Source organism: Lasioglossum baleicum, unplaced genomic scaffold (assembly GCF_051020765.1).
Source record: "Lasioglossum baleicum unplaced genomic scaffold, iyLasBale1 scaffold0021, whole genome shotgun sequence".
NCBI lineage: Eukaryota > Metazoa > Arthropoda > Insecta > Hymenoptera > Halictidae > Lasioglossum > Lasioglossum baleicum.
Window position 1 is genome coordinate 1,594,327 of NW_027469081.1, and position 21,570 is coordinate 1,615,896.

The 21,570-nt window shown below is 36.8% G+C and overlaps 1 protein-coding gene across 1 annotated transcript; it reads left to right on the forward strand.

The window, feature by feature from the left end:
- The first annotated feature begins 4,768 nt into the window (after positions 1–4,768).
- On the forward strand, positions 4,769–21,367 carry Vdup1 (arrestin family protein Vdup1). Its single transcript, XM_076444999.1, has 6 exons — positions 4,769–5,362; positions 7,800–7,924; positions 10,221–10,438; positions 16,763–16,909; positions 17,554–17,775; positions 19,281–21,367. Exons 1-6 carry the CDS (start codon positions 5,250–5,252, stop codon positions 19,470–19,472), a joined length of 1,017 nt encoding a protein of 338 aa, XP_076301114.1. The 5' UTR covers positions 4,769–5,249; the 3' UTR covers positions 19,473–21,367.
- The last annotated feature ends 203 nt before the right edge of the window (positions 21,368–21,570 follow it).

The following is a 21,570-nucleotide window of genomic DNA, read 5'->3' on the forward strand; positions in this document are numbered from 1 at the left end:
AAAGAATTCCTAGAAATATATTATTGAAGAATAATTTTTTAGGAAAATCAACAATTCCTATTTCAAATTGTATACGAGACACCTCAGTTTGTAATTTCAAAACATTTCATAAACGAGAATTATTACCTTTCACTTTTTAATACATAAATGTTCCAAGAATCTATCTGGACAGAAATATTTTGAAAAGACTTTACTTTTTTGAATAAATTAATGCGTGCGAATGTTCATGGTTTAAAAGTTATTCTATATTTCGAGTTTTATTGTCTATTTTTACGAAAAATTTAGATGGCAAGGTGGTCAAGGGAGTGCTCGTTAACATCGTTAGAAAAAGGAATTGTTATAAACATTAAACAGCCAGATATAATAAATTTATCTGTGAATTGTATCGAATAAATTAATGCGTGCGAATGTTCATGGTTTAAAAGTTATTACGTATCACGAAAACTATTAGCCACTTTGACTAAAAAATTAGGTGGTCAGATAGCCAAGGGATTGCTTGTGGACATCGCTGTCAAATAGAATTATTATAAACATTGTCACGGCGATCGACATCGATCGATATTCGGCGGAGTGGGGGGCGCCGCTCGAGCTCGGCAGATCGGCGAGAGCTCACCGGGGGTCAGTCAGTCGGGGCGGGGGAAGCGGGGTGAGCGGACGTGCTGCTGGACCAGGAGCGCCAGGAGAACCGGAGGGACCAGAGGTGGACCAGAGGTGGACTAGAGGTCATCTACAGTTACCCTGGCCTACCTTCAACTGTCAATTCAAGGAACAACGGTAAGTTTGATTACTAATATTTTTCAAAACTTCTTTTGTCTTTTTAAACTCGTCCTTCATACTTTTGAAATTTTTATCGAGACTTTCAATGAAGACTATTGAGTCTTCTTCAAATTTATCAATTTTATTCTTTATAAAAATTACATTTTGAGCGTCCCACTCGTATGCAGGTTTATAATTGCTCTTGTGAGCTGCTTCGTTGGTTGTTTTCGCACTCGTGTGCGGGGTTATAGTTATTCTCACGAGCTGTTCCGCTGGTTGTATTCGCACTCATGTGCAGAATTATGATTGGTCTTCTGACTGTTGAATTGAATTTCCAATTGTTAGCATCGGAACTTTCACAAGTCCCGCTTCGAAACATTTTCATATCTTGTCTGTAATTGGTATTCCTCCGATCGGAGGTCCCCCAGGGGCTCACTCACGGATGGTGCCGTGAGTGAGTACGGGGTGTCGCGTCCCCGGGGCACCCGAATCGCCTATAGGCCGCACCCGTGTGCGGGGTTAGTTTGGCTCTCGTGAGCTGGTTAGATTCGCACTCGTGTGCGGGGTTTGTTTGGCTCTCATGAGCTTGTTTGATTCGCACTCGTGTGCGGGGTTTGTTTGGCTCTCGTGAGCTTGTTTGATTCGCACTCGTGTGCGGGGTTTGTTTGGCTCTCGTGAGCTGGTTAGATTCGCACTCGTGTGCGGGGTTAGTTTGGCTCTCGTGAGCTGGTCTTAGGTTTGGCTCTCGTGAGCTTGTTTGATTCGCACTCGTGTGCGGGGTTTGTTTGGCTCTCGTGAGCTGGTTAGATTCGCACTCGTGTGCGGGGTTAGTTTGGCTCTCGTGAGCTGGTCTTAGGTTTGGCTCTCGTGAGCTTGTTTGATTCGCACTCTGGTGCGGGGTTTGTTTGGCTCTCGTGAGCTGGTTAGATTCGCACTCGTGTGCGGGGTTAGTTTGGCTCTCGTGAGCTGGTCTTAGGTTTGGCTCTCATGAGCTTGTTTGATTCGCACTCGTGTGCGGGGTTTGTTTGGCTCTCGTGAGCGGATATTAGGCTTGCACTCGTGTGCGGAGTTATGCATTGATATGTATGTCTAATCATTATTAGTCTGTTTTAGTTAGATTACACCAAGAAGAGAAGACACGAAGAAGAGGACACACGGGGATGACGGCAAACCAAGAAGAGGACTGCCCAACAAGAGGACATATCAAGAAAAGAATACATCGAGAAGACTTCATCATATTCTTAAGTTAGTTTTATTTCCCGAGCAATTATTGTCTTAGCGTCACCTCCGAACCTGAGCCTTCTGCTCAGGTTCATGTTTCTTCTTTGCGAATCAAAGCCTTCTGCTTTGATTCTTCCCCTTTTTGCGTGTAGTCTTTTGGCCCACAATAATTGCTCGGCTTGCGTGCGTTAATTTTTAAGAGCTTGTACTATGCCCATCTGTATATACCCATAATATTGTAGTAATTATTGGCATTGGTATTATTTGCTCGATTTAACGTTTTTGGTTTAATCTCTAAATCTGTAATACCATATACATATGCATATCTAGTTATCAGGATATCGGTATACAAAGGTATCAGCATATCAGTTTAGCAGTATATCGCATATCACTATATCTGTATATCAGTATAGAATTATCATAACAATGAATCAGTATAATACCAATGCCAATAATTAATTGCGTGCGTGCGGTAATTTTTAAGCTCGTATATCCTTGTTGTAAATATGTCGAGTAATTATTGCAATAACGTCACATTACTCGACTCGTATTTTTGACTCCGACACAGCCCTCTGCTGTGTCGGACCTTGCTTGTATGTACCAGACCGATTGGAGCCGGTATTCGGCGTCGATACATTGAGAGGGGTGGTTCATTGAGACCTGTTCACTCGTATTGCCATTCTCTCTGTTCGTAATCCTACCCGAGTCACCTCAACGCTTTGCGTTGCCTGGTGGCAGGTAGTTGGCAGGGAAATTCTCTGTTCGTCATCCTACCCACGTCATCTCAATGCATTGCGTTGCCTGGTGGCAGGTAGTTGGCAGAGAGATGGTGTTACGTTTGAACACTTCTCACTGTCCATGCCTCTTGGTGAGGACACGTCAGGTATCGGCTCTGACCGGAGCTGCACTGCAAGCATTGTACGCGCCGCGTCACCTTCGAACCAGAGCCTTCTGCTCTGGTTCGCTCTTGTTTCTCACTTTGAAAGAATCAGAGCCTTCTGCCTGATTCGCTTTTGATCCCCCGTGGATCGGAGACTTCTTCTCCGATTCACACCTTTTGCCCCGCAATAACTCGACATACTCGACATACTTGCGTAATTTAGTATTAAGTCTGTCGTTGTAAGAAAGGGAGCCAGAAGGAATATTGCATTCGTTCTGACTCCCTTTCGGGTCTCTCGTGCAGCAACCTCCACGTGGTGAGACCTGGGCAATCGGTATTATCCTTTATTTGTAAGAACTTTTAGTGTCTTATGAATAAAGGATAATATCGAGCTAATAGCTGCACATTTAATAAATATGTTGATTTTTCAATAAATTCTATTCCTATACCTATTGTCTTTCACAACATTTTGCAATTTCACCTTCCTGCAGATCAGAATATATGTATTATCCAAGCTGATTTTCCCCGGGCGTGAACAATGTCATATGTATATCGTCTGATTCTATTTAGGTAAAGAGACGAGATAGTATTTCGACGGTGATAGTATTACAAGGCAATTACAGAATGGGTAATGTGAGCATTCTATACTATATCATTCTTCTTCTAATACTTGATGATTATCTCGTCGGTGGTAGAACTTTTAGCCATGTGGTATTTCAGATCACTGTAAGTTCCACGTTATCCCCGCGCCCGGTCGCGCCCGCTTACTGGTCCCGTTGAATAGCACAGAGGCTGCCAGAAAAAGAAAAAAGAATAAGGTATCACCGGAAGTTAAAGAATTCGTTGATGAGAAGTAAGTTAAAAAGATTAAATACTTACCTTACTTACTGTGTACATGAAAATATAATCATGGAAAATAGATATCTAATTTAAATTACATTACAGTCACACATAGCCTACAAAGAGTGCCAGCGGCAATCGCAGCGATACATCAGGTGATCGTTCGTCAAATGATATACGTCAAATAAACGTTCAAATACTTCATTATGTTTAATTTTATTGTGTTTTATATATGAGAATACAATACACCTTCAAACTAGTGGGTTATCAAATCATTTCAACGAAAACTGATTACATTAGTTCTGTTCTCAAAAATCGATTTCCTGAAAAAACCAAAGGTCGTAGACAAATTTTGAGACCAGATTTGAAACCAGCGTGAAAAGATCTTCGGGAAATGATATATAGCAAAAATTAAAAAAAATTTTTCCGCCCGTGGTAACGGAGAAACCACATTTTCTTGAAATTGTGAAAGTTTAACGAATTTTATCGAGGTTAAAAATCGTTCGTACCGCAATCTCCCTATTATTCCCATATGCTGCAAAGTTTCAGCTGTAATTTAAAAAAAAATTCATCGCTCTACCTCGTTTCTATCGAAAGTTATTTCTTTTTGAATCGATTTAGGTCACTTTTCCCCACTGTGCGGCGCTGCTCGAGCGCAAAGGGCTAGAATTGCGTCTGTGAAAAATTGTGTTTCGATTACACTCATGATTCGCGTAATTAGCAATTAAATGAACTGGAAGGTTCGAATTATGTGATGCGATACAATTTAATTCAATCACGTAATTCAATTATGTACAATGTATTTATTACGCTTAGGAGATATCTCACCTTTATAGCTACCGATCCATGGTGTACCGGTGCCATAGACGAACCTTATCGACTGTATTCATCGACGGTGTGTGCACTGTGCAGGCTGTACAGTCCGGGAAGGTGATACGTGACGGCAACCTGGCGAACGAGGAGGATCTAATCCGACATAGGTGCACGAGAAACTGGAAGCGGTTCTCTTCAGGGGCCGGGAGTGGGAAAGCGAAGCAGGTAAGAACGTCGGGTTGGAAGTGGAAGCGTGATGAGGTAGGGGAGCGAAAGTGAACACAGCTCCAAGAATGGGCAGGAAGAGACGGGCTCCTTTAGCCTGCGGCTGAAACTTTGACGGGTAATATAGTGTAGAAGCGTCGGTTTTCCACGTACGTTGCTTACGTTTCGTACCTACTACCTTGTTGGCCGGTTCAAAATCGGGAAACGGAGCACGAGGGGAAAAATGAGAGTGTGGAACGAGAGCGTGGCTCGATCGCGAAAACCCTGTTGGCCAGCCGAATGAGATTTCCGCGAGCACCGTTCAAAAGAGAGAAACGCAGCGTGTGCAAGGTTATGGGCGTGCTGCTGCTGGTGCGATCCGGTGGATGTCAGTGATTCTCACTGGCATGTATGCACTCGACGGTGAAAAAATATCGTGTGCCCGCGACTCGGTGCATAATCAGTTAACGCGCGACCGTTCGGAAGTGAACGCGATCCGTCATCTTTCGCCACTGTTCGCGAATATATCGGAATCATGACGCGAAAGTTGAGCAAGTTTTTGATACTTTTCGACAACACGAACCTCTTGTACTTTCCCGGCCACTTCTTGTCCGGCCGAGTGATCATCGAGCTGGACGATGAGGCATAGTAAGTACGAGATTTTTTTTCTGTTCGAGTCGATCACGCTCACTTCATCGATCGTACCGTATTTGGTGTACCTATCACGTGGTGGTAATGGAGGTGGTACAGCTCAACGAAATAATGACACTATAGTAGTAAATAGAAGATATGTTGGCGCTCTTAAGGGGGTAGAGTAGTCCTGGTTGTTTCCAGGATTACAAGGGTGAGGGGTGCGCCTTCTCACATTGTTGTACATTATTGAAAAGTGCGAGTCTTGTGTGCAAAAGGCTTCGATTAAATTTGTAAAATGAAGTTATAGAGTGAAGGTACCCAGTTACCGGATATTTAGTGACGTCTTGGAAGTTTTTATTTATTTGAAGACATTCTGTAATTTATTTTGCATTGTTTGGGATCAACGATCGGTTGCCAATCTTTTTTCTGTTTTTCTTTGCTTTATCAAGAAATGAGAAGGCGTATCCTGCACCCTTGCAATCCCTTGAGGGGGCAGACTCTTTAATCAAAGATCGAGTAGCTGTCGCAGCTTCATGAAAATAGAAAATAGCTACATGCGCAGCTTTATGCTTCCTAATAATGCAAATTACCCTGCGGAATAATGCAAATTACGCCTCGTAACCGTAAAAATAGTTGTTTTTGGGGCGATTGTGGCCTAGATTGATCTTTTGTCTAGCGCTTTTCACTACTAAAAACCCCATCTTTGTATTATGGAGAAATCAGAAGGCGCGTCCCGTACCCTTGCAATCCTGGAGAAACGAGAGCCTACCCCCTCAAGTAGATAAAGATTGTCCGATACATGTTCCACCGTCGTTATACTCCTCGTTAAATCGAACATACACACGCATTGTGTTATACTTTTTTTTACAGTTTTCTGTCGTATCAACTGCTAGGTTATTAGTAGACAGCGGATCTCTAGGAAAAATAAAAATTTTCCACCCGAATTGCAACAAGCTGTAGTGAAATAGAAACCTATTTTAATAGTTTGAAAATAATGTACATATAACAGTATTTTGAAATTCTTCTACTGTTTCAAATTACACCTAATTAATTTTTGTCATAAATGCCATAAAATTCGCTGTCTAGTTATGAGCGACATAATAAAATAATTCGAGATATATGTATTACATTATTATTTCTGGCGGAATACTGGAACTTGTGCTAATGGTTTTCAAAGAAATTAGTTTTCATTATATGAAATAATTTATGTGTTCGAATGCCCGTGAAATTCTCTAGATTACGGTAAATTAATTCTTCCAAATGACTCGAATTCTTTTTTGTATAGCTTACACACAGATTACTTTCACAATTTCTAACGTGTCCACGACTTGAAAACGATTATACAAGTTAAATAAAAACTATTTTTAATACCTCTTGTGTCATACGCTTCTAATGCGTAACCATAACTACGCCTCTGCTGTTGCTCAATCGGAATCACTGAAGAGTGCGTTTTCACTCTATCGGAATTAATTAATCGCAAGTTACGATACATTCTTAAGCAATATTAAGAACAGCATTTTTATGACTTTATGTGCAAGCTTCTTTGTGATACACTTGCGCAACAAATAACGTGTTCTAATAATACCAGTATAAAACAATTAATACAAACTGGCGGGTGTCAAAAATGCCGCCAATTGAAGACTGTTAGTGCGAAATGCTTCATTACAATGAGCGAAGTGATTAAAAGGCTTCATAATACTTTAAAATTGATAAACAAAAGAGCATCGTGTAATAACTATTTGAAACAGTCGGTCACGAGCCTATAGTAAACTGTAAAACAATCTCAATTGTTTAACTTAACTTTTTTCAAAAAAATATAGGATTTATACGTCACATAACGTAATAACATAATTTTTTAATTAACTTCGTTCGTAATTACCGCCGCATTCCCTGCAAAATAAATTCTCCCGATCATATTAATGAATAGCCGGCGGATCTTTATGCATTTAATGTTGCTTTTAATGTAACAAAGTCGTTAAGGAGTGAAATCAATTTTTATGTTGTACCTGCTTCCCACAATCAATGCAAAACATTTCTGGTTTGCATATAAAGATCCGCAGTCTATTAATGAATATAGCTTAACTTAAAACAGTCATAGTTAAGTAATTCATAGTTAATAAAGAGTAGTAACAAAGAAAATAAAAGCAATTATTAACCAAGACTTGATAGAATCACATCTTGATAGTAACATACACGTTACGCGTTTATTTAGCAACAATTAAAAATGATAGTAGCGCGTTACCATTGCCTACTCCGCGGCGAATATTTTTTCGCATACAAGATATTAAATTTAGAGAATGAAAAGTATGCTTTTGGACGTTGACGTTCTAGTCACCTTTGTGTTTCTTTCGCATGACGAAGATTTTTACAAGTTGCGCAACTTAACAATGTTAAACCAACTTGTACCACGCGGTTGCAATGTTATTTTAATCACGTGCTTTGTGCGTTACAGCGTTTCAGGATTGCATTTTCATGTCATCGGCGAAGGAGTGGTCCGTGTACGGAGTCAACGTGCCGAGAGGGTTTACGATAAGGAGAATTACATAGATTTTCGTATGAGATTGCTAGGGGAACCAGGTAATGAAAAGAGATTACATTACGGCACACACTTGATATAACCAGTTGAACACAGTGCAGCCAAACTACGGGGCGTCTCAACAATGTTGTATTTCCTTGGATGGGGTGCTTTCTGAGGCGATTCGAAATAACTTTTTCCTTTGCAAAAATGTTCTCCGCGGTGTTATCAACGAAAACCGCGGATGTGAGCGGATTCCGGCGCGGCGCACAGTGGGCGAGAAACCGATCTTTTTGGACAAAAATCTGCCGACAGCTCAGTTTTTCATCGATTCAATTGGAATTTTTTTTTAAATGTTCGTGAAGGACTATACTTTGATGACGTGCTGCGCGAAAATCGTTAACTGTCACAAGAAATCAAGAATCCTTATCTACAAAACCCAATAACTCCGATACTTCATCCGCCCATACCATAAATTTTCATGTCCCAGCTGAGTTGCAGACACTTCTTAACCCTAAACCCTAAACCGCAAAATTTTAAACTGTAAATCTGGCCCTGAGAATTACCAATTGAATAGGTTTAGAGTTAAGAAGTGTCGGCAACTCAGTTGGGACATGCAAATTTATGGTATGGGCGGATAAAGTATCGGAGTTATTGGGTTTTGTAGATAAGGATTCTTGATTTCTTGTGACAGTTAACGATTTTCGCGCAGCACGTCATCAAAGTATCGTCCTTTACGAACATTTTTAAAAAAATTCCAATTGAATCGATGAAAAACTGAGTTGTCGGCAGATTTTTGTCGGTGTTTTTCGTTAACGCTAAACCTACCGAGCACTGAAAGCGATTAAAATGACTTAAAAGTGATTAAAATCTGATAAAAATGACAAGGCTCTGTTTATTTAGATTTTATGCAATTTTCATTCCAACACGTGCTTGGATAATTAAATTTATCGAATCAATTTCCATGTAAGCAACGTGTCAATGTTTCAATAATTATAAAATTAAAAATCTAAGACCGGTTATTTGATCGGCAGTGGTCAGTTTAGTGTTAACCCCGGCCGTACCATTTTCTTGACAGTTACAGCGATTTAAAACGTCTTTATCCCCAAAAATGTCGTAGAAGAAAAAAGAAACTTGATATTTTTTGTATGGCTATATTTATTTCAATGCTTAAATATTAATTACTAGACTGCGGATGTTTGTGCAATTTTCCAATTTTTGTAGACGAAGAAGAAAGTGGTATCAAATGAAATTCTATTTTCATTAGTAATAGCACTAGCAGATTCAAAATAAATAGAAATTTTGTTGAATCTAATACTGCAGCATTTTTTGACAATTTTTATGTCATCAATCGAATTGAAGAATCAAATTTTATTTAATTTGAAAAGAAAGGCGTACATTTGTTAGGCTTCGTCTAAATTCTTCATGACGTGTGTGACTCGGTAAAATACAGCAAGGGGTTAATAACTTCTTAACAAAGGCGCGCTGAACATTTTCGCAGGGGAGAAAGTTACTTCAAATGATCTTAGGAATCACCCATTTTTCAAGGAAATACAACATTTTTGGACACTCTGTGTATCTCTAATGTTTGTGCTGAATTTAAAGTGAATAATAAAGGAACAGTTTTGTTAAGTTCATTGGAAATCAGTCTGATAACAACCTCTATACTTTTTCACTTTACTTCAACCCCTTGTCGTATTTTAACAGGTCACACTCGTCATGAAGATTTTAAACAAAGCCTGACAAATATGAATGTTACACCTTTCTTTTTAAATGAATTTAATCAACATTTAAGCATTAAAATAAATGTAGCCATTCAAAAAATATATTTTTCTTTTACGACACTTTTGGGCATAAAGATATTTTAATCACTGTAACTGTAAAGAAAATGACAAGGGGTTAAAGTTTACATAGTATTTTCTGTGCAACTGTCCAGTAGTAATCCGACAGAACCGTGTAAGATCCACAGTCGCACACTTCCTGTACAGTAATCGTTAGACAGCGGATTTTAAGCATTTATGACAAAAATGAGTAGGTGTAACGGTTAAAAAACACGCATGAGAAGAGTTTTAAAATACTGTTATATTATTTGATCACATATTATTTAAAGAAAATAAATGCAGAACGTAATATTTCTATTTCGCATAAAGATCCGCTGTTTAGCAATCGTAAGAGAGAAAAGAATTGTCGGTGCATTCCTCGAACGCGCGTGTATTTAAATTCACCAGCCAAACAGTCTCGTATGGAATATTTTTTTCATACAATCGTTCGCCGCACCTGTGGTTCATGCACAGCATAACAATGCCAAAACTGTTCTTTGTTTTCCGTTCGCCGTTCGATGACACCGCGCCACACCAGGGGAAGGACCGTCGCTTTTATCACCGGGAATTCACAGCTTTCCATTCAAATTAGGCCTGCCCCTCGGTTTACCGTCCACTTTCTTGGGCAAACATGGCTGGGTTCAATATTATTGCAAGGCTGCACTCCGCGAGCCAGGTGGCCTCACGCACAAGAATCAACAAGTCTTCATCGTGATGAATCCCATCGATTTGAATTTAGAGCCGCCGATCCTCGCAGTGAGTTTCTTCTTTATTACAGATGATACATACACGTATCCCCTTCACCAGGTATAATAACTAGACTGCCGATTTTATGCATTTATAACAAAAATGGATGGATGTAATTTAAAACAGTAAAAATATTAAAACAATTTAAGAACGTTCATATGTAATTTTCAATTTATTAAAATTGTTGACAATAGAAAGAAATTTTTATACGGTTTCGTTGTCTCATAATTGACAAGGGAAATTTTTATTTTGCATAAAGATCCGCAGTCTAATAATAACAGATCAAAATCGTTTGGAAAATTACCTATACAATTGTCTGCATCGATTGCAAGAAATAGAAATCAAATTGAATGTTATTCCTTCCCTTAATCATTTTATAAAGGAGAAATCATATAGTGGACATTTTCAATTTTTTAAATTTTCCAACAATTTTGAATTTTGTCTACTCAATTTTTCTATAAATGCATATAGATCCGTAGTCTACTTATAATTGATAGAGACAAAGACTTCCAATCGGAATAACGTGTTTGTAAATGGACCGAAACTTGAAACCACTTCAGCTTTTCTGTCAAGCTACAGTGCGTATCAGAAGTTTAGACGTACCCTATAGTCCAGGCAACGAAAAGTTGTAGAGGGAAATGGAAGGAACACAATTTTTAACTTTGGATCTTTGTTTGCAGGGGGGCACGCAGAAGATCCCCTCTTTCGGTTTTCTGCTTATATCTCGGAAACTATGCGTCCTAGCGATAAGACCATTCTATACAAAATTAAAGCTGACAAAATGTGCCATAAGATTGATTCCATTCAATTTTTCGCTATTACGCATAGTTTCCGAGATATCCGCGCTCAAAGTTTACTAATTGTGAAAAAGGAGAGCCTTATTTGACTAGCTAACTTTTCAGCACAATTAGTGAACTTTGAGCGCGGATATCTTGGAAACTATGCGAGATAGCGAAAAACTGAATTGAATCAATTTTGTGGCACATTTTGTCAGCTTTAATTTTGTATAGGATGATCTTATCGCTAGGACGCAGTGTTTCCGAGATATCCGCGCTCAAAGTTCACTAATTGTGAAAAAGAAGAACTTATTTGACTAGCTAACTTTTCAGCACAATCAGTGAACTTTGAGCGCAGATATCTAGAAAACTATGCGAGATAGCGAAAAACTGAATGAAACCAATCTTATGGTACATTTTGTCAGCTTTAATTTTGTATACAATGGTCATATCGCTGGGACACATAGTTTCGGAGATATAAGCGGAAAACCGAAAAAGTAGGGACTTTTAGTATGTTTACCTCCTAACTAGTCCAAACAAAGTCCCAAAGTCAAAAATTGTGTTCCTTCCATTTCCCTCTATACCCCCCTTATGAGCATTCATTGACTGGACTACTATTATTTTAACAGAAACGTACCCTGTGATGAATCTTCGATTGATCTTTTTTATCGTATGTTTCGAATACTTCAAAAAATTATGATTACTACTAAAACTATTCATATATGGCATCGCAGGGCAAGAATTTTTAGCCAAAATATGAAAAAGGACCGTATACGCCTTAATAGAATACGCCAGTCAATAAAAAATATTCTTGATCCGGAGAAGAATAAGATATAATCCATGTTCAAACAAGAGACCGAAAGGATTAATTTAGAAGAACACAATAGAACTCTTCGAATTACTGTATTTATAGCATATCATACTGCATTTAACAATTCTATGATTTACGTTCTTCACGTGCGTACGTAACTTGGCTATAATTTGTGCATCAGATGATTTCATGGCTGCGATTATACAGAAACTAGTTATGAGTCGCTCAGCTTACACTTTCTAACCCAAGCGTGCAATTAGATGAATCCCTGGTACTAACGAAGTTGTATGTAAATACTTACATAGTGAATTAATAGTAAGTTGGTCGATTCTACCGTGGTCGCAGTTACACATGGCACCGCGCAGCGTAACGATTTCATTTGTAATTTCATCGCGCACAACGTATCCATTAACTTCTAATCTTTCTACAGTGTGTCTAAACAATTTCGTACTTCCTTGATAGGGGTGATTCCCGAAGTCGGTCGAAGTAACTTTTTCCTTTGCGAAAATGTTCTCCGCTGCTTTGTTAAGGAGTTATTGGATTGGCAAGAAAGTAATTTCGGTATTTTAAGGTGGAATACAACCCAATTTTTTATGCAAGCAATGAACTTTAATAAATAAGATATTTTCCCTCTTGTTCGATGATCTTTTGCAAAAAAAGAATAACTAAGAAAATATTTTATTGATTAAAGTTCATCGTTTGAATAAAGAAATTCGGCTATATTTCACCCGATATATATTCGGATATATTTCACCACTATAGCCGCGTTCTGATTGGTCCGTATTTTTCGTTAATAACTTCTTGACAAAACCGTAGAGGTCATTTTCGCAAAGGAAAAAGTTACTTCAAATGACCTCGGGAATCATCCCCTTCAGGGAGGTACAACATTTTTTAGATTCCCTGACATCTCTTCTGATAGGAAGGTTTTATTTTGAAACTTTCATTGCAAATGAATTCATGATTTATGATACTATATTGCAACATTCGCAATAATTAAGTTGGAAAATGATGCGTAGCAGACAATCAACCCTTCGCACTCGGAGCTAAATATTTTAACTCGAAAATTAAACATCTCTTCAGACTTAGAATATTTCCATTCCCTGTGAGCTTTTTCAAATTTCGTGGATATGAAATTGGTATAATACCTGATACAATATCTAAACGTTTAGTAATTGATTAGATACCGACATAATTAACTATCTAAACAATATTTTGAATAATGACACAGCAATTTTTAGTGGCGCCTCTCAGAGTCATCGATCGAGTGCTAAGGGTTAAACACAGGGCACGAACAGTAAACTAATAAATAAAACAAAAAGATTTAATATGATCTCAGAAATCACGGTTTTCAAGGGAATGCAACATTTTTAGGACACCCAGTATAATAACGCTCTGACGAGAGAAACATCATCGTCCCGAAAGATATATCGAGGTCCGACTTGCGAAGAAAAATATGTTCAGAACATATTTATTATGTTTCGATCTTCCACAAGTAAAACGCACATGTGTACACATTAATAATTAAGATACGAATTAGTTACACTCTGGCTGAAACGATGTTCACAAGTGTCTTGAATAATTTCACGATTATCGCGAACCACTTAACGAGAAAATGGCGTTTGTGGAAAATCTTTGTGAAGAACGTATTTTTCACGCACGCTTTCTTTCTCGTATGCGATTAAGGGGGTTCTCGAAGCATTTTAGCATAACCGAGTTCTGGATAGTGGTCACCGACCTGCGTAGAAAGCGATCACGATCCGTGACCCTTATAATTATGCAGCTTTTCCACTTCCTCGATCAAAATTCCGATTCTGATCTCGTTACTTCATCCTCGGGGAAGGGGACCATTAATTTATGTGGAATATTCGCTTTCCGATTCAAATAATGCAAGGACAGAATCAAGACGAACACTTGGTAACCCTTAAGTGAATTATTGGGGCCGACATTAATGTCGATAATTAATTGAAGACTGGAATTAAAAAAGGCAAAGTAAGTGCCAAAATGAAAATTCCGAGGAGAATTTATTACCGGAGAACTAGATATGGTAGTACAAAGTATTTAGAAATTATTGATCGATGAATAGTATCCCCTCTTCGTAAAATACTGTGGTATATGTATGTACTATAAATTAAAAATGATGTTAACTGGACAGAGAATGTATTAAACAATTTAGGTTGATCATAAAATTTTATAGAGTACAAATGAGAAAACGTAAATCATTCATTATATGTTCCACTTCTAGAAGCTGAAATAATAATTTCAATTAAGATAATATGTACAAGAGTTTTGCGAGTAACTTTTAAATAATAGTTACATATATTATAATAGAACACACTATATTCTATCATAGAATGTTATAGAGAATCTTATAGAATATACTATAATATTAGGTTGGAACGAAAGTTCGTAGCGTTTTTAAATCGAAATTCAAAGATAAAATTAAGATATTTATTCACCGGTTTATCGAATGACATGAGAAGTTACCTAAAAAATGGCAAAAACTAATAGAAGAGAATCGAAAATATGTTATTGAACAAATCTATGTTTAAATATCCTAATTTTATCTTTGAGTTTCAATTTAAAAACGCTACGAATTTTCGTTCCAGCAGAACGAAGATTTTATCTTTATTTTTTAGATTTTAATAAGTTATTAGAGTAACTTTAATAATAAACAAAAATAACACATATTTCGTTTAGAAATCTTGTTCACATTTGTAACGTTACTCGATACATCGTGTAATATTCTTTTCGTCCGTGTTTCTGAATACTTCGTCGTGGAATAATTTTGCAATAGTTAAAAAAAACACACATCTATTAATTCGAGTAGACCGAGAGCAGAGAGAAATGAGCGTTCCCATATAAGATCGTAGAGATATATTTACACGTCCCGATAACATGTAACATAAGATAATTATTACGTAGGCATGTGACATTCAGTTTCGAACGCGACCGCATTGTTGGTTCAACTGTATAGTCACATTCAATGCACACGCTTCGCGTTGCATAATCGGGAGGTTTCTATACATACAACAACATAACAAGTGATAGCCGATAGTAATGGTATCGATAACTCGTTCGGTAAGAAGAAATACATATATGAAATTGAAAGAAATTTACTGTGATAGAAATATCAGTATAACAATAATGTGGTCTATGCTTTCATGTCTTCTATTAGATCAGGCCTGGCCAACGCGCGGCCCGCCAGGCGATTTTATATTTCTGTTGACACTTTTGTTTCTTGTTGTATTAGGTTGTCCCAAAAGTTCCTTCCGTAATGTGATCCTTTAATATTGCTAAATAAATATTAGGTTGTCCCAAAAGTTGGTTTTCGATGCATGCACATAATGCAAATTCATATTAAGAAGTACTAAAATATTAACATAAAGATTATCGTATTGTTTGTATTTATTTAGCGACATTAAAGAAACACATTCCGGAAGGAACTTTTGGGACAACCTAATATATGTATACAAAAAATATTAAATAAACGAAGTGTCATTGTTATAATACGCAAGTGCGACTACGAACTCCAGTTTTATATTTGATATCTTTGATATAATTGAGTTACGGTGCAACAATGAAATGAGACAAATTTTTGCGTCCACACATCAAAATTTAATTTTTACAATACGTATATTACACCCGAGAGATATTCCAACTTTAGATACACTCCTCAAAAGAATTAAGGGATCACTTGTGCGAACCCGAAAAATTGGTCCCACTTTACGTGATCATAACTCCGTGAAAAATTGCCGTATCGATATCGTTAAACAATGGTTTGAAAGCCTGAAACCTCTAGTTTCAGATGCTATGTTTCAAATTGTTGCTGCGTTGGTTTTTTACAAAGTTATAGCGAGATGAAGACAACATTGACGGTTAACAAATATTTGGTGCAACTTTGGAACATCACACGGGGAGCAACAAATTTTTTTGATAAATCGCGTTAATATCATTTGGAAGGGCTATCTTTCCTGTGTAAATTGTGTGGTTGTTGAATATTGTGCGATTTTTTTTATACGAGTTATTCAACATTGAATTAAATATGGGCTTTTTAACTTTATCTGGCTCCAGAAAGCGAAAAAATTATCGTGCGAAATATAAATAAATTTAATCTTGTTATTTTTATAATACTATACACATCAGCGACTTTGGTCGCTAGGTTTAGTGTTAAACAACACAGGTGACGAACAGTAAACTAATAAATAGACTGCGGATGTCTATGCAATTTTCAATTTTGATAGACAAATTTTAAGAAACTGCTAGAAAATAAAATTCTATTTTCATTGGTAACAGCACTTTTTTCTTGAAAATTTTCTTATGCCATAAATGCATAAAGATTCGCAGTCGAAGACCATGAAATCCAGTAGTTACAAAAAAAATGGATATTTCATTTTTTTATCATTTATTATTTTTAATGATGAATTTAAAAATATATCTCACACAAAATAAAAACAAATTATTTAATAATAGAAAAATTGATTCTGAATAAGCTTGTCGATGTGCTGCCTCCTCTCCGATTCCAATGACCTTGAAATATATTGTCAGGATCACTAAAGTTTCTTGCGAATATCGCGTAAACTAAAACTGACCGTCAAAAACTTTAAAGGGAAATGTTGTTCAAAATGGTGGCCCTCTCTCACAACATGTTTTAAGGCCAATAAATAAACAAAGAGATTCATGATACGATGAACAAATTATTAACGAAAGTTAAAGATACAAACATATAATTGTAAAGTTTTTCAACAGCAACCAGCACGGCAAGAAATCGAACAACGGGTCGGAGTCTCTTGTGTCTCGGGGGGCCCTGTATTCTGCAGAGTGAGTCTCGACAGAGGCGGCTACGTTCCCGGTGAAACTATTGGCATTTCTGCGACCGTCAGCAATCGGAGCAAGGTATGTATCGTATTTCGATTCGATGGTTAATGGAAAGAATATCTAACATGGAAACAGGACCGGCAATAATACGATACCATCGCATATCTTTTAAAACGTGAGCATTTCTCCCGGTGGCCGCAACCGTGGGATAGTATTGGGCGTAGCGATCATTTTAATAACGGAACACATTTTTCTAAATAGTCGCTTCATGTTCAAAGTTGTTGTTCATCGTATAAATTACATTGTAGAATTAAAATTGCTCAGGACCATTCACACCACGGTCAAAAATGGAAAAACCAGCGGATTTTGAATTTTTTGGTTCTATATATAATATAATAATAATTTCAAGTAAATCGGCCGACTAGAACTTGAGATACACCGTGGCAGTAGTTTCGGAGAAAGAAGAATTCGTGATAAACACGGGTTTAACGATTCAACTATGAATTGTATGAAATGCAATGCATTCCCAAACGCCTACACCTTCATTTTACAAATTTAACCAAATTCTTTTGCATGCGTATTCTGTAGAATACATACACATAACAGCACTTAAACTTTTAAACAATGTACAACAATCAATTCTTCGAAAATGGAAAACGGAAATACACCGTATATTTGTACAGCGAACATGTCGGTGACGTTAGATTGAAATGATTCCGTAGGTGACTATGAAATCGACTAAAGCATCCCTGACCGAAACAATTCAGTACCTGTGCCGAGGTAAAGTCCTCGCGAGCGAAACACGAGAGCTAGCAAGTGTTTCCAGGGGGAAAATCCGGCCTGGTGAGGGTGAAGAATGGCTGAACGAACAAATGTATGTTCCACCATTGCCGCCTACCAATCTACGGGGGTGTCACCTCATCAACGTTCTTTACCACGTTTACGTGAGTAAAAGTACTCATTCCGTAGCAGTTAAGATACTCGCATAATAATTATGATCGCGCAGAGCATGACTAATGCACACCACTCTCTCCTTGCTCCGACTTCTTTCGCGAAACTCGAAACAACTTGAAGAAACCATGGGATTTCTTTCACGTTCTTTTTCATCGTGAAAGTATAATACAGCATCTACGGTTCAGTTCCAGAAGATATAAAAGAATACGCTATAATATCACGATCTAGTTACACTCAAATTGGGTCACTACGTTATAGTAATCGAAATAGCAACAACGTATAAAGAACAAGGATTACAAGCTCAAGATTTCTAAGTGCTTGATTACACTGTGTTTTCTTTACCACCCCCAATTTTTGAAAAATTTAATTTGGAAAGGAATCAAACATTTGAACATTAACGATAAAAATTACACAAATAGTAGTAGATCCTCGTAAATAATTACACTTAGTCCAATAAGTGTTCGTCCACCATTTAAAACAGAATAACTTTTTTATAATTGTACCAAAGGGGATCTGAGTATTCGTAAGCAATTAGAAGCACAAAAATTACAATTGATCAGGTTACATGCAAAAATAAGAAAAGCATTTTCTGATACTTTTTTATTTGGGTCCCTAATGAAAATTTAAAATATACGTTTTGTAGATCTATGATAGTTATACACATGCTGAAAATTTCATTGAAATTTGTACGATTCTGTGGATTTTAAGCAGTCGTGTAAAACCACGATTTTCACCTATTTTAACCGCTTGTAGCTCGTGTGTATGTCAACCGATTTCGATGAAATTTCCAGCAGGTGTGTAAATAACTACTACAGATCTACAAAACATATATTTTAAATTTTTATTAAGGGCCCAAATAAGAAAGTTTTATAAAGTGCCTTTTTGATTTTTGCATGCAACCTTGTAAATTGTAATCTATAGGAAATGTTTTTTGCACATCATTAGGTAAACCAATGCTTCTAATTGCTTGCAAAACATCGGGTCATTTGGTATAATTATAAAAAAGTGATTCTGTTTTAAAGGGTGTACGGAGACTTATTTTACCGAGTGTATTTAACCCTTTGCACTCGAATGGCGAGTCTGAGGCGCCAGTAAAAATTGTCACACCATTATTCAAAACAGTTTTAATATTATTAAATTCGTCTGTTTTCTATAAATTGTGAAAAGCTCAACTATCATATATGAGAAAACTGGTTAAATTTGATGTACACAATGTAAAAAAAAAATTACATAGAATAAAAATGATCTGGGTTGAAAGAAATGGCCTGAATATCGAATTAAAATTGCTTCTAGTGCAAAGGGTTAACAGTAGAATAACCGAGTACTAAAAGTGACTATTTTCAGTGACCTATTTTTTGTAATATAATAATCGCAAATTAAGAATAGTAGAACCCGTCATTTTGACGAGTCCCCTGGAATTAGTGGGCGGCATATAGCGGCGCGGGACAGGGACGAAGTTCTATAGAATTGTCACAAATATGTTATTTTCTTCCAGTTCGTAATAAGTCCAAAGAGTTTGGATAAGGAGATCAAGTTGCAAATACCAATAGTCCTAGCCACTTATCCCCTGAGGCAAGAAGGCGCTCCAGCGGGAACCGCACCGTCGAAACGAGGAGCGCATTATCCGTCAACGTTGCCAATATTTCGACCGTGGCTGGACGACAAAGCTTTCGAAATACAAGAGTGAACGAATTTAATTAACTCTCGCCGACGCGACTTCCTCGATATAAACGTTTTCAATGAAGACCCTCTAAGATTACACGCGAACACAACCGTGAACAGTTTGGAAAAATCTGAAGTGGAACTCCTTCGTTAATATTAATACGCTTATCATGGTATTCTATAAACCGCAATGCAATCTCGAATATTTATAGTTCTACGAAAATGGAGACAGACTAAAAGTACTTAGAAATAATAGTTAAAACGACGATATTTCTAACACTTTCCTTTCTGTCATTTCTCCAGTTTTTTTAGTATAACACACAACAAAATGATGCATTTAGCGATTTTATTGTGGAACGACGTCGTTAACATTTAGTAAATACAGAGTGTCTCCAAATATCTACCATTACAAACTGCAAAAACCGTAAATGATATAAAGAAAAGTTTAATAACGTTTTGTATGATTTTCTATGCAGATTATGACGATGAGAATCAAAACTTCTGTTCATAATTTTCAAGGTCGTTGCAAAGGTAACCTTGCGTTTTATTATATCCCAGGATTAATATTCTTGTGTTTAAAAATGGATATAAGGTACAGTGACTCCCACTAACACTCTTAAAAACGCCATAACTTTTTTAATATTGGACTATGCGATTTGAACATTTTTGGAAAGCTAGAGCAATTAGTTTACTACATGATGTGAAAAGAAATTTTTCTAAAAATTGCAACTGATCGGAATTGTAGACAAAATAGTAAAAGTTGCATTTTACAACTTTTATATGCGGGCCTATATTGAAATTTTTTAGAATACGTTTCGTAGATCTGTGTCAATTATATGCACTGTAAAAGTTTCACAGAAATCGGTAGATTCGGGAAAAACGACAGGCATTGAAAGATGTATAAAAGAATCCTTAGAATTACTGCAGTTGGAAGCTGAGAAACGTGAAAAACTGCAATCTTTACCATCTTTAAACGTTTGTAGCTCATTACCGACCGATTTTGATGAAATTTTCAGAATATGTTTAATTGATACAGATCTACGAAACGTGTTTTCTAAATTTTCCATATAAGCCCACATAAAAGAATTAAAAAATACAACTTTTAGTATTTTCTCTGCAATTCCGACAATTTTCAATTTTTTCAAAAATTTTTGTCACGTCGTATAGCAAACCAATTGTTCTAACTTCTCCAAAAATTTCAAGTCGTATATTCGAATATTAAAAAAGTTATGGTGTTTTTAAGAGTGTCCGAATATTAGTGGGAGTCACTGTATTCTTTCATATCTTGCTACTTTAAATTAATATTAATAAATGATTAAATTAATAAATGATCCAAAGTCCCTCACGCACACGATCATGTTCTGTCTCATCGACACGTGTGGACTGTAGTAGTAGTAGTAGTAGTAGGCTTTTGTCTATACGTATAATTCGACACGAATAAATTTTTCAAGAATTCTAACAGCTTATTTCTCAATAACTATCATCATTATCTATATAAAAAAGTAACAATATTATATCGTTTACGGTTTGTGCAGCTATTTACAACGTCAAACACTCTGTATACATATTATGGAGTTAGAAGAATATCGTAAACAATGTTGCTTAGCGTTAACGAAAATGTACATGTAAAAAATTCCATAGACACGAAAAAAAACTGTGGAGTTAGCGACGAACTATGTTTAAAAGTGCCTAAAATTAATGCTATCGTTAACGAAAGTACTCTCGCACTGTAACGAATGTATAAAGTTAATATTTTTGTTGTATAAATTAATTGAACATATTGTATCGACACAATTGCCATATTTATGTACAGTAAATATGATCAGACAGAAGAGTATAATATTATACGTGTATAAAAAAATAGATATATAATTACAATAAAGAAGATACGTTAACAAGTTTCCATTTTCTTCTTTCATTTTTTCCAGAACTTTCTCCATTGTATTTAGTACAATACTTGAATCAGTGATGCCAGAAATACGCAACATTTCACGCGCATGCGCGACAAACAGTAACGTATCTATGATGAGGTAGCAGAGCCCTGAAGCAGTTATATTGGCAGGAATGTACCAAAACAATCTGTACCGGACAAAAAGACTCCAGGACGTGTCCTATGGCTTACA